A 14,832-nucleotide genomic window follows, 5' to 3' on the forward strand; every position below is an offset into this window, starting at 1 on the left:
CAGAAATTGGCAGATTGTGTCAGTCCCAATGAGTCGCAGAAGTCCTTTGCTGAGGTGCCATGACTGGTGTGAGAGGTACCCACACCCAACCAGCTGGCATGATGACAATTCAAGTCGCCACGTATGAGGAAGAGAGAGTTGGGATGAGTGGATAGAAGAAAGGGTTCGCCGCCATCTGCTCGAGCACCAGCGACCAGAGCAGTCAGGCTTTACACCAAATAGGTCAACGATTGGCCGTATCCTTGCGCTTCGGGTCCTCACCGAGTGCAAGCGAGAGTTTCGCCAGGGGCTGCTTGCAGCCTATGTTGATCTCCGCAAAGCGTTCGATTCGGTGAATCGGGATGCCCTCTGGAGGATTCTTGGTCTTCATGGAGTGCCACCAACTCTGATCAATCTGATCTCTGAACTATACTCTGGTACTGATAGTGCTGTGAGGTGTGGTGGCTCCATCTCTGACTTATTTCCAGTTGTTACTGGAGTTTGGCAGGGGTGTGTACTGGCTCCCACACTCTTCAGCGCTTGTATGGACTGGATTCTGGGGAGGATGTCGGAGAGGTCAGGCTGTGGTGCATCGTTTGGGAGTGTCAAGATCTCTGACCTTGATTTCGCAGATGCAGTTATCTTTGCAGAGACGCTGGATATTCTTACCCTCCAGGGACTCCAGGGGACTGAATGAGGAGGTGGAGCCGCTTGGATTACGGATTTCCTGGTTATAACCAAGATCCAGGCTTTCAATGACATCTTGGATGCTGATGTCTTGCCTGTGCCTGTTTGTGGCGAAGATGTTGAGGTCACGAAGAGATTCACTTACCTTGGCAATGTTATTAATGTCTCCGCATGTTGTGAGCCAGAGGTTGATAGACGTCTGGGTCGGACCTGGGGAGTCATGGATTCACTGGACCAATGGGTGTGGCGCTGTCTGTATCTATGCAGGAGGACGAAAGTCTGAGTCTTTAAGTCATTGGTGCTTCCAGTCTTGCTCTACGGATGCAAGATGTAGACCCTCACCCAGGGCCAGAGAATGAGACTTAACTCCTTTGGAACCAAGTCTCTTCGGAGAATCCTTGGCTATCGCTGGTCGGACTTTGTGTCCAACGAGCAGTTGCTGAGAGAGACTCAGATGAGATTTGTTACCTGTATGGTCCGTGAACGTCAGCTGCGGCTGTATGGACATGTGGCTCCTTTTCCGGACGCTGATTCAGCTCACCAGATACTCTCGGCAAGGGAGCCTCGTGAGTAGAGGAGGCCAACGGGCCGACCGCGTGCCTCATGGTTGCAGCAGGTTAATCGGTATCTCAAGGAGATAGGGATGGGCCAGGTATCAGCCTGTGGGATGGCCAGACGGGAGTCCTGGAGTACAGTCGGAAAGTGGATGTGGTGACGCACTGCTCCGGCGCATGCTCCTATACCTGACCTGACCTGAAGACTCATCAAAAGGAATTCATTCCCACAACCTTCCTGCAATAATGACATTCATCGAATTTCGAAAAGCCTTTGAATCCATCCGTCATGGCAAGATGATGACGATCCTATCCAGCATATGGAATGCCTGATCAACTGGTGAAGGTGATTTTGAATATGTATATATATATATATATGTCAAGATCCTCTCACCTGATCGAGAAACGCAGCTTTTCAATTCTCGCTGGGGTAAGACAGGGAAATACCCTTCCTTGCCCCTTACCTGTTTTTCATAGTGCTTGATTACGCACTTTGAAACGCTATCGAAGGCAAAGAGGACAAATTGGGGTTCTAACTAGAACAAAGAAAAAGCATAAGAGTCAAAGCAGAGGTTCTATACTGGTTTATACTTTGCCGATGATGTAGCCTTATTGTTGGAAGGAATTGAGAACGTCTCAAGATCAACTAGAACAGCACTCAGTAGAGAGCATACCTCTGCCTAGTCGGCCATATCACTCAATGTTGAAGAATCACTTTAAAAAAAAAATTCTCATATCCGAATCAATATTCAGATCTTCCCCAAAATCGAATCGTCCTTGTGAGACACCCAACCTCTCCACCAAGTTTCGTCCAAATCCACACCAGTCCACAACTTTCACACCCGTCCACAAATAACCCCACCCGTCCACAACTTTGAGATATTTTGTTCGCAAACGGACAGACAAACAGACAGACAGGGGTGAAAACGTAACCTCCATCCACCTTTGGCGGTGGAGGTAAAAATCCACAAAAATATCCACGCCGCAAAACATGAACACGTTTCCAATCTTATACTCTGGACACCTAAATGTGGAAGGCTGTAGCGAGGCAGAGCAGCTCTCAGCTACTTCAACCAGTTGATGGAGCATTCGAGCCTGGAGCAATGCCTGATTGAGAGGACATGAAGCTGAGGATCAATGTCATCTGAGTTTGACCTGAGAGTTCCCTTAGGAAGAAGAAGAAGAAGGAGAAGAACCTACCCCCTTTTTTCTTGCAAATTGCAATGTTTCGTTCCTGCTGCTCTCTTCCTCCTATTTGATCATCCCGTTCCTTGTTGCATCTGCATGTTGTCCCACTGTCCCACTGTCAATGCATTGATATCTTCCTTCTCTGCATTCACTCCTCCATTAGCCTTAATATTATACGGTTAAGGGGACGGACAAATTATCAATATATGTAACTTACTGTATTTCAAGTTTGAGATCACAGCATCGTAAAGCAAAGCTCTCGAGGGAGCAAAGAACTTGTTCTGCCATTTCTGGGTCACATGGTGTGTTGTCTGCAGTGGTTCCTTGTCCTTGCATTGTTTTAGTTGGGGACAACCTGGAACTGAATATCTGAGTTTATGGCATTTAAGGTAATAAAACTTGTGCACGAAGTGAAACTTTCATCCTGTTTTTATTTCAGTCACTGCTAAAGGATTTGAATATGACAACCTGTACGTGCACTTCTTTGTGGAGTTTCCAAAAGGTGAGAAAGGGAAGCTCATTTTTCTTTGCTCATCTCTATAAGATGAAATGGCTATTGCTGAAAGGTTTATGGACAACTGAAAAGCTATGTTGCAAGCTCCTCCTGGAGTTGTTGGTATTTTTGTAGAGCCTGTCCAACATGCATGCTCCATGGATGTTTAATGTGGTCGATATTCATGGATGCATGCTCCATGCATGCTCCATGGATGTTTAATGTGGTCCGACATGCATGCTCCATGAAAGGTTTATGGACAACTGAAAAGCTATGTTGCAAGCTCCTCCTGGAGTTGTTGGTATTTTTGTAGAGCCTGTCCAACATGCATGCTCCATGGATGTTTAATGTGGTCGATATTCATGGATGCATGCTCCATGCATGCTCCATGGATGTTTAATGTGGTCCGACATGCATGCTCCATGAAAGGTTTATGGACAACTGAAAAGCTATGTTGCAAGCTCCTCCTGGAGTTGTTGGTATTTTTGTAGAGCCTGTCCAACATGCATGCTCCATGGATGTTTAATGTGGTCGATATTCATGGATGCATGCTCCATGGATGTTTAATGTGGTCCGACATGCATGCTCCATGAAAGGTTTATGGACAACTGAAAAGCTATGTTGCAAGCTCCTCCTGGAGTTGTTGGTATTTTTGTAGAGCCTGTCCGACATGCATGCTCCATGGATGGTTAATGTGGTCGATATTCAAGCTGTTCCATTGGCAGGGTTGTTTGGAGCCAATTGATCAGCTTTATTATCCTGAATGACACCTCTATCTTTGGAGTTTCTGACCCAGGACACCACAACTGCCGCTGAAGTCTGAAAATTATTCTCAGGATTCTCCCCAGAAAAAACATTACGTGAGAGAAAATGTTGTGAAGCCCAAAGCGGTTTCGAATTAGGTGAAGAGTTTCTAATAAAAAACAAACATATTGACCCCATCTATATGAAAGGAACACCAGACTAATGTTCTTTAACAAAAGATTCCCTTTCACTGAGACCATCCTTAAAGCACCACATTATACCAGAGATCCAGAGAGTCCCTTTTACTGAGACCGTCCTTAAAGCACCACATTATACCAGAGATCCAGAGAGTCCCTTTTACTGAGACCGTCCTTAAAGCACCACATTATACCAGAGATCCAGAGAGTGCCTTTCACTGAGACCGTCCTTAAAGCACCACATTATACCAGAGATCCAGAGTCCCTTTTACTGAGACCGTCCTTAAAGCACCACATTATACCAGAGATCCAGAGAGTCCCTTTTACTGAGACCGTCCTTAAAGCACCACATTATACCAGAGATCCAGAGAGTGCCTTTTCCTGAGACCATCATTAAACCACCACATTCTAGTGAGAGATCCAGAGTCCCTTTTACTGAGACCGTCCTTAAAGCACCACATTATACCAGAGATCCAGAGAGTCCCTTTTACTGAGACCGTCCTTAAAGCACCACATTATACCAGAGATCCAGAGAGTCCCTTTCACTGAGACCGTCCTTAAAGCACCACATTATACCAGAGATCCAGAGAGTGCCTTTTCCTGAGACCATCATTAAACCACCACATTCTAGTGAGAGATCCAGAGAGTCCCTTTTACTGAGACCGTCCTTAAAGCACCACATTATACCAGAGATCCAGAGAGTCCCTTTTCCTGAGACCATCCTTAAAGCACCACATTATACCAGAGATCCAGAGAGTCCCTTTCACTGAGACCGTCCTTAAAGCACCACATTATACCAGAGATCCAGAGAGTCCCTTTTCCTGAGACCATCCTTAAAGCACCACATAATACCAGAGATCCAGAGAGTCCCTTTCACTGAGACCATCCTTAAAGCACCACATTATACCAGAGATCCACAGAGTCCCTTTCACTGAGACCATCCTTAAAGCACCACATTCTAGTGAGAGATCCAGAGAGTCCCTTTTCCTGAGACCATCATTAAACCACCACATTCTAGTGAGAGATCCAGAGAGTCCCTTTTCCTGAGACCATCATTAAACCACCACATTCTAGTGAGAGATCCAGAGAGTCCCTTTTCCTGAGACCATCATTAAACCACCACATTCTAGTGAGAGATCCAGAGAGTCCCTTTTCCTGAGACCATCCTTAAACCACCACATTCTAGTGAGAGATCCAGAGAGTCCCTTTTCCTGAGACCATCCTTAAACCACCACATTCTAGTGAGAGATCCAGAGAGTCCCTTTTACTGAGACCATCCTTAAAGCACCACATTCTAGTAAGAGATCCAGAGAGTCCCTTTTACTGAGACCATCCTTAAAGCACCACATTATACCAGAGATCCAGAGAGTCCCTTTTACTGAGACCATCCTTAAACCACCACATTCTAGTGAGAGATCCAGAGAGTCCCTTTTCCTGAGACCATCCTTAAACCACCACATTCTAGTGAGAGATCCAGAGAGTCCCTTTTCCTGAGACCATCCTTAAACCACCACATTCTAGTGAGAGATCCAGAGAGTCCCTTTTCCTGAGACCATCCTTAAACCACCACATTCTAGTGAGAGATCCAGAGAGTCCCTTTTCCTGAGACCATCCTTAAACCACCACATTCTAGTGAGAGATCCAGAGAGTCCCTTTTCCTGAGACCATCCTTAAACCACCACATTCTAGTGAGAGATCCAGAGAGTCCCTTTTCCTGAGACCATCCTTAAACCACCACATTCTAGTAAGAGATCCAGAGAGTCTCTTTTCCTGAGACCATCCTTAAACCACCACATTCTAGTGAGAGATCCAGAGAGTCCCTTTTCCTGAGACCATCATTAAACCACCACATTCTAGTGAGAGATCCAGAGAGTCCCTTTTCCTGAGACCATCATTAAACCACCACATTCTAGTAAGAGATCCAGAGAGTCCCTTTTCCTGAGACCATCATTAAACCACCACATTCTAGTGAGAGATCCAGAGAGTCCCTTTTCCTGAGACCATCCTTAAACCACCACATTCTAGTGAGAGATCCAGAGAGTCCCTTTTCCTGAGACCATCGTTAAACCACCACATTCTAGTGAGAGATCCAGAGAGTCCCTTTTACTGAGACCATCATTAAACCACCACATTCTAGTGAGAGATCCAGAGAGTCCCTTTTACTGAGACCATCCTTAAAGCACCACATTCTAGTGAGAGATCCAGAGAGTCTCTTTTCCTGAGACCATCCTTAAAGCACCACATTCTAGTGAGAGATCCAGAGAGTCCCTTTTCCTGAGACCATCCTTAAACCACCACATTCTAGTGAGAGATCCAGAGAGTCCCTTTTACTGAGACCATCCTTAAACCACCACATTCTAGTGAGAGATCCAGAGAGTCCCTTTTCCTGAGACCATCATTAAAGCACCACATTCTAGTGAGAGATCCAGAGAGTCCCTTTTACTGAGACCATCCTTAAACCACCACATTCTAGTGAGAGATCCAGAGAGTCCCTTTTCCTGAGACCATCCTTAAAGCACCACATTCTAGTGAGAGATCCAGAGAGTCCCTTTTACTGAGACCATCCTTAAACCACCACATTCTAGTGAGAGATCCAGAGAGTCCCTTTTCCTGAGACCATCATTAAAGCACCACATTCTAGTGAGAGATCCAGAGAGTCCCTTTTCCTGAGACCATCATTAAAGCACCACATTCTAGTGAGAGATCCAGAGAGTCCCTTTTCCTGAGACCATCATTAAAGCACCACATTCTAGTGAGAGATCCAGAGAGTCCCTTTTCCTGAGACCATCATTAAACCACCACATTCTAGTAAGAGATCCAGAGAGTCCCTTTTCCTGAGACCATCCTTAAACCACCACATTCTAGTGAGAGATCCAGAGAGTCCCTTTTCCTGAGACCATCCTTAAAGCACCATATTCTAGTGAGAGATCCAGAGAGTCCCTTTTCCTGAGACCATCCTTAAAGCACCACATTCTAGTGAGAGATCCAGAGAGTCCCTTTTCCTGAGACCATCCTTAAAGCACCACATTCTAGTGAGAGATCCAGAGAGTCCCTTTTCCTGAGACCATCCTTAAAGCACCATATTCTAGTAAGAGATCCAGAGAGTCCCTTTTACTGAGACCATCCTTAAAGCACCACATTCTAGTGAGAGATCCAGAGAGTCCCTTTTCCTGAGACCATCATTAAAGCACCACATTCTAGTGAGAGATCCAGAGAGTCCCTTTTCCTGAGACCATCATTAAAGCACCACATTCTAGTGAGAGATCCAGAGAGTCCCTTTTCCTGAGACCATCCTTAAAGCACCATATTCTAGTAAGAGATCCAGAGAGTCCCTTTTCCTGAGACCATCCTTAAAGCACCACATTCTAGTGAGAGATCCAGAGAGTCCCTTTTACTGAGACCATCCTTAAATCACCACATTCTAGTGAGAGATCCAGAGAGTCCCTTTTACTGAGACCGTCCTTAAAGCACCACATTCTAGTGAGAGATCCAGAGAGTCCCTTTTCCTGAGACCATCATTAAACCACCACATTCTAGTGAGAGATCCAGAGAGTCCCTTTTCCTGAGACCATCCTTAAAGCACCACATTCTAGTGAGAGATCTAGAGAGTCCCTTTTCCTGAGACCATCATTAAACCACCATATTCTAGTAAGAGATCCAGAGAGTCCCTTTTCCTGAGACCATCCTTAAAGCACCACATTCTTGTGAGAGATCCAGAGAGTCCCTTTTACTGAGACCATCCTTAAATCACCACATTCTAGTGAGAGATCCAGAGAGTCCCTTTTACTGAGACCGTCCTTAAAGCACCACATTCTAGTGAGAGATCCAGAGAGTCCCTTTTCCTGAGACCATCATTAAACCACCACATTCTAGTGAGAGATCCAGAGAGTCCCTTTTCCTGAGACCATCCTTAAACCACCACATTCTAGTGAGAGATCCAGAGAGTCCCTTTTCCTGAGACCATCATTAAACCACCACATTCTAGTGAGAGATCCAGAGAGTCCCTTTTCCTGAGACCATCCTTAAACCACCACATTCTAGTGAGAGATCCAGAGAGTCCCTTTTCCTGAGACCATCCTTAAAGCACCATATTCTAGTGAGAGATCCAGAGAGTCCCTTTTCCTGAGACCATCCTTAAACCACCACATTCTAGTGAGAGATCCAGAGAGTCCCTTTTCCTGAGACCATCATTAAACCACCACATTCTAGTGAGAGATCCAGAGAGTCCCTTTTCCTGAGACCATCATTAAAGCACCATATTCTAGTGAGAGATCCAGAGAGTCCCTTTTCCTGAGACCATCATTAAACCACCACATTCTAGTGAGAGATCCAGAGAGTCCCTTTTACTGAGACCATCCTTAAAGCATCACATTCTAGTGAGAGATCCAGAGAGTCCCTTTTACTGAGACCATCCTTAAAGCATCACATTCTAGTGAGAGATCCAGAGAGTCCCTTTTCCTGAGACCATCATTAAAGCATCACATTCTAGTGAGAGATCCAGAGAGTCCCTTTTCCTGAGAACATCATTAAAGCACCACATTCTAGTGAGAGATCCAGAGAGTCCCTTTTCCTGAGACCATCATTAAACCACCACATTCTAGTGAGAGATCCAGAGAGTCCCTTTTCCTGAGACCATCATTAAAGCACCATATTCTAGTGAGAGATCCAGAGAGTCCCTTTTACTGAGACCATCCTTAAAGCATCACATTCTAGTGAGAGATCCAGAGAGTCCCTTTTCCTGAGAACATCATTAAAGCACCACATTCTAGTGAGAGATCCAGAGAGTCCCTCTTCCTGAGACCATCATTAAACCACCACATTCTAGTGAGAGATCCAGAGAGTCCCTTTTCCTGAGACCATCATTAAAGCACCACATTCTAGTGAGAGATCCAGAGAGTCCCTTTTCCTGAGACCATCCTTAAAGCACCATATTCTAGTAAGAGATCCAGAGAGTCCCTTTTACTGAGACCATCCTTAAAGCACCACATTCTAGTGAGAGATCCAGAGAGTCCCTTTTCCTGAGACCATCATTAAACCACCACATTCTAGTGAGAGATCCAAAGAGTCCCTTTTACTGAGACCATCCTTAAAGCACCACATTCTAGTGAGAGATCCAAAGAGTCCCTTTTGCTGAGACTGTCATTAAACCACCACATTCTTGTGAGAGATCCAGAGAGTCCCTTTTACTGAGACCATCCTTAAAGCACCACATTCAAGTGAGAGATCCAGAGAGTCCCTTTTACTGAGACCATCCTTAAAGCATCACATTCTTGTGAGAGATCCAGAGAGTCCCTTTTCCTGAGACCGTCATTAAACCACCACATTCTAGTGAGAGATCCAGAGAGTCCCTTTTCCTGAGACCATCATTAAAGCACCACATTCTAGTGAGAGATCCAGAGAGTCCCTTTTCCTGAGACCATCATTAAACCACCACATTCTAGTGAGAGATCCAGAGAGTCCCTTTTACTGAGACCATCCTTAAACCACCACATTCTAGTGAGAGATCCAGAGAGTCCCTTTTCCTGAGACCATCATTAAAGCACCACATTCTAGTGAGAGATCCAGAGAGTCCCTTTTCCTGAGACCATCATTAAAGCACCACATTCTAGTGAGAGATCCAGAGAGTCCCTTTTACTGAGACCATCCTTAAAGCACCACATTCTTGTGAGAGATCCAGAGAGTCCCTTTTACTGAGACCATCCTTAAAGCACCACATTCTTGTGAGAGATCCAGAGAGTCCCTTTTACTGAGACCATCCTTAAAGCACCACATTCTTGTGAGAGATCCAGAGAGTCCCTTTTACTGAGACCATCCTTAAACCACCACATTCTAGTGAGAGATCCAGAGAGTCCCTTTTACTGAGACCATCCTTAAAGCACCACATTCTTGTGAGAGATCCAGAGAGTCCCTTTTCCTGAGACCATCCTTAAAGCATCACATTCTTGTGAGAGATCCAGAGAGTCCCTTTTACTGAGACCATCCTTAAAGCATCACATTCTTGTGAGAGATCCAGAGAGTCCCTTTTACTGAGACCATCCTTAAAGCACCACATTCTAGTGAGAGATCCAGAGAGTCCCTTTTACTGAGACCATCCTTAAAGCACCACATTCTTGTGAGAGATCCAGAGTTTCCTGAGACCATCCTTAAAGCACCACATTATAGCGAGAGATCCAGAGAGTCCCTTTTACTGAGACCATCCTTAAAGCACCACATTCTAGTGAGAGATCCAGAGAGTCCCTTTTCCTGAGACCATCCTTAAAGCACCACATTCTAGTGAGAGATCCAGAGAGTCCCTTTTCCTGAGACCATCCTTAAAGCACCACATTATAGCGAGAGATCCAGAGAGTCCCTTTTCCTGAGACCATCCTTAAAGCACCACATTCTCGTGAGAGATCCAGAGAGTCCCTTTTACTGAGACCATCCTTAAAGCACCACATTCTAGTGAGAGATCCAGAGAGTCCCTTTTCCTGAGACCATCCTTAAAGCACCACATTATAGCGAGAGATCCAGAGAGTCCCTTTTCCTGAGACCATCCTTAAAGCACCACATTCTCGTGAGAGATCCAGAGAGTCCCTTTTCCTGAGACCATCCTTAAAGCACCACATTCTAGTGAGAGATCCAGAGAGTCCCTTTTACTGAGACCATCCTTAAAGCACCACATTCTAGTGAGAGATCCAGAGAGTCCCTTTTGCTGAGACCATCCTTAAAGCACCACATTCTAGTGAGAGATCCAAAGAGTCCCTTTTACTGGGAATGTCATTAAAGCTCCACATTTTAAATTGTAGTTGGTGTGAGTATGCAGGTTTAAGTACGTATGTGTAATCCTACACAAGGACATTATACTTTTTTTTCCTCAGGCTGGTTGGTGAGCAATGAGCAGCAGCTCTCCTGGGAGACGCAAAGCTGTGCTACGATCTCTGCAGATGGGGTGAGGGATGCTCACCTTGTCAACACAAACCTACTTTTATGGTGTTTCCACTTGAATTTTAACCACCTTGTGGTTCTTTACTGGAATAGAACATATTAATTTTTCAAACATTCATTTGCAAGCATAGCACAATCCGTGCGAAATACAAATAGACAATCGTTGCCATGGAAACAGTAATTTTGTACCTATCTAGTGTTGTACATGATGGAATGTTGTGCATGACGAGTTTGGTTGATGAATTTTCTAATTGCTGTCTAACAGGTGTTTTGCATGTTTTGGATGGCATTGACCTTGACCTTTGACTAATTTTGAACAGATTTTGTCCACATATACTACACATGCGTACAAAATAAAAATTCTTGAGGTTTGGCAATCATAAAATCACAAAAATATCCCATTTGATTATAATGGGGGTGAAATTGTTGTCACGAACACCGTTTTCTCTCTGCCACGTGAGATTTCCCCCACCCTCCACCCCCCAATCCCCGACCTAATTAGGGTTAAGCTCTGAATGGTCAAGGGTCCAAGCTGTCTAATCTAAATGATTTAAATGGTGTTGAGGTCTAAGCGGTCTAAAGGGACTTAAGGGGTGTGAAGATCTCGTGCTTCTCGGGGTCTAAACGGTGAAGGTATCTAAAGGTGTTGAAAATATGTTAATGGAAAAAGGAGTCGTAAAGATCTTGGGGTCGTAAGAGTCTAACGGGCCTTTAGGGTATTTAGGGGTCTTGAGGGTCTTAAAAGTCTTCAACGGTCTTTCAGGTTTTGGGGGTCTTACTGGGTCCGAGTGGGTCTTCAGGTCTTTCAGGGTTTTTAGGGTCTTAGAGGTCTTGGGTGTCGAAAAGGGTCTTCAAAGGTCTAGGGATTCTAAAGGGCCAAAAGGTACATTCCAATAGTACGTAATTAATAGACATAATTGTAGTCAGGACGCAACTGACATTCAAACACAATGTAATTAATAGACATATAGTCAAACGGCTTCACCGACAGATGGACAGACAACCTCCCTTTTTAGTTGGAGTACGGTAGTACTCCATATAGAGGGATGATATGGAGGACAAATGTGCGCGGCCTAAAATGTGTACAAAGTGATATTGAAGGAGTCCGGACTCCAGCAGAATACGGATAAAAGGATGGCAAGGCACAAACTCGTCCGAGAAGATGTTTATTCGTAAAACCAACTCGGGAACACTAAAAAGCCCGTTTATCGGGCTGCCTTATAAAGCAAAACCGAAACCGAAACCGAAAGCCACGCCTCTCAAGCGAGGCGTGCTTCGGTGGTCACGTGATCCACAGGTGTAGCTCATTATACCCGCACGCGCGGCACGCTTTGGCGGTCACGTGACCAGCCACTCTGGCGCCGTGGATCCCCGACGGTGACGTCACCGGCTGGAGCAAGGAGATTCTGATGCCGGTCTTGCTTGGGGGACCCATGGGTCGCTACAATATGCTGAGAAGATAATCTAGTGAGGATGTAAGCATTTTAAAAGCCATAACTTTTATTCTTGAGCGTTTTCTGAAGTACCAAGACTTAAAAACATGCCAGAATACATCGTTAAAGCACCACATTTAGACGATAGGGCATGTGGTCCTAAGAGCTTGTCTTGTGGTCTCCATCTCCCGACTAAATAAAACTTATTTTATAATTAAGTTAAATATTTTTTATGAATTATCGTTCATATTCCCGCGTCATCGGTTGGAGCATTTTGTCGAATTTTAGGTTAGAATAACTAATATTTCGTCGGTAAAATAATTATCACGATCTCGATATTTATCCAATCAAATTGTACGTTTCATTTATCAACGTTGCTGCGATTTTTCATTTATGCGATTGGTCCGGAAAATATCAACATGGGCCTCATATAGCAAAAGGAGCCAATCAGCAACATCGTACGAGAGTGCTGCGGTACGGCGAATAGCGGGTCACGTGTGTAAACAGATGCTGTTTGGTGAAAAGTATCGGTGAAAATGGCATCAGTCGGTGTCAAATTTGGTGTAAAAAATAGGTGTTATGCACATGTTCCAGGTGCCGGTGGTGATATTGTGCCATTTACCGAAAAAAGGTGGAGAACATTCTTGAGTGCTGTAGATATTTGGAGCGATTTGGTGGGAAACCAGGCCGATTTAGCGAGGTCTTTCGTCCGCGATCATGGTCTACACTGCAGCGCATGTGAAAGTGCATTGCCGGTCCCTGAAACTGGGGGTTGCCACGCAGTGTGTTACCGGTATTTCACTGATTCTACCAAGCAAAAACGTGCCCAAACTGCTAAACAGAAGCATCAGAATGTCACCCAATCATCCGGTAAGTTTAAAAGTAGCCTACAAATACATCACGAATGAGAAAATTGCATGTACAATCACGTAGGGAGGCCTATGAAATTGGGTCAGGTCAGTCCCAAATGTTGTGATTTGTGTAGTCTACATGAATCGTAAAATGTGGGACTTTTGTTTTTACATGTAGTAGATCGATTCCATATATCTTCGGACTTTTTCAATATTCTGCCATAACCCTGCCCTACAAAAGGTCGATGCCTACCATAGATATCCATGTTGGAGGATTTATAACACGGGAGTCTAGGGAGCCAACCTGCACCCTGCAAGACCCCGCAAAATGTTTGCTACATGACTTGATAGAAGACCTTTCCAAATATATTCTACCAACTTAATCATTAATCATAATCATTTTTTCCTCCCTTGTGAATGATTGTTTAAAATTCATCAGTTTTGATGTAATTTAGAATGTGCAATTTCTAACAGAAAAAAAAAAATGTGTGCAGTTTCGAATGTTGAAATTTAGGTTGGTATTCCTTTACATACAAATAAGAGTCAGTTGGGGGAGGGCAAGCAAATGTTTTGAATTTTTTTGTTTTTTTGTTTTTGCCTAACATGTGCACTGTATTTATCTGGTAGTCCATGTTAGTGCAGTAATTATAACTGCAGCAAAACTTGACAATTAAACAAAAATCTCAACAGTAGAGATACTAATACCAAAGAGAAAGTTCGATTTAGAGAAGAAATATATTTCAGTAGGTTGCCACATACACTTTTTGATTAGTTTTTAAAGGAAAGTACAGCATTTTGGGGTTTGAAAATCTAGTTATTTCATTTAAAAAATACAGAGGAAAAATCTTCCAAGTAGCCATTTGCTTTAGAAAATTAGTTTCTTTTTAAATCCTTTATAGTGCTGCACAAACTTATATTTTCCCCAATTTAACCTATTTTATAATTGAATTGACCATTAATGATTTGATCGTAATTTGTTTTAGGTTGTGAGTGGGCTACATCCTTGAAAATTGGCACAATTGTTGATTGTTTTATGTACTGTGATCTAATGAGAGCATTTGTGGAAAATATATTTAGTTCAGAATTTATGGTAGTCCGAATAGTTCATCAGCAAGAAAAAATCACAAAATTTGGCAAACCGTTGCCATGGCAACATGCAAAATATTTTTTCAAAAAACTCTCCATTAGATCACAGCTTGCTAACCTATAAACAACTTGGTGATGTTACAGCATGATCTGATATTTGTAAATGTGTACAAAATTATGAACAAATTTTTAATTTTACCTTAGCCCAAATTTAAGGTCATTGACATTTGACCTCGGGTCACTAACAAGATTGACCTTGACTTGCGCTAATTAATGTATTTCTTAAAACTAGACACTTATATGATTATGTTGATACCAAACATGGCATCATTTGTCAAAACATTGGCAAGATAATACCTCTTGAATGTAGTCAGGTCTTTTTGACCCATAGTACCCCCTTAAAAAACATTACTTGTTTGACGCATTATTTTTAGGCGGGAATTACTAATTAATGCTCCACTTTTGAGCGTGGGAACAAAGGGGATATTGATAAGACATGCAATACCTATATTTTAAGACATAATATATGTAGTTCCAATGTGGAGACCACAAAAAGCACTTTCTGAAGGGATTTTGACTACATGCCCTATAGTCTAATTGGGAGAACGCTAAATCGCCAATTTGTACATCTTCATCTTCTTCATGTTCTTCATTTTCTTCTTCATCTTCTTCCCCTTAAAAAACAAGGTTTTTTTT

The 14,832-nt window shown here is 43.6% G+C and overlaps 1 protein-coding gene across 7 annotated transcripts in view; it reads left to right on the forward strand.

The window, feature by feature from the left end:
- Positions 1–14,832, forward strand: part of MKS1 (MKS transition zone complex subunit 1) — a 101,437-nt gene that overhangs the window by 64,216 nt on the left and 22,389 nt on the right. For all 7 annotated transcript variants that reach the window (XR_010984899.2, XR_010984898.2, XR_010984900.2 and 4 more), the window contains exons 11-12: positions 2,848–2,910; positions 10,700–10,770. Coding sequence is in view for 4 of the 7 variants with exons in the window: in XM_068119522.2 (XP_067975623.2) it covers positions 2,848–2,910; positions 10,700–10,770 (134 nt within the window). In the remaining 3 variants the exon portion in view is untranslated. The remainder of the gene's footprint in view (positions 1–2,847; positions 2,911–10,699; positions 10,771–14,832) is intronic.

The sequence above is a fragment of the Myxine glutinosa genome, chromosome 6, assembly GCF_964187855.1.
Source record: "Myxine glutinosa chromosome 6, kmMyxGlut1.1, whole genome shotgun sequence".
Taxonomy (NCBI): domain Eukaryota; kingdom Metazoa; phylum Chordata; class Myxini; order Myxiniformes; family Myxinidae; genus Myxine; species Myxine glutinosa.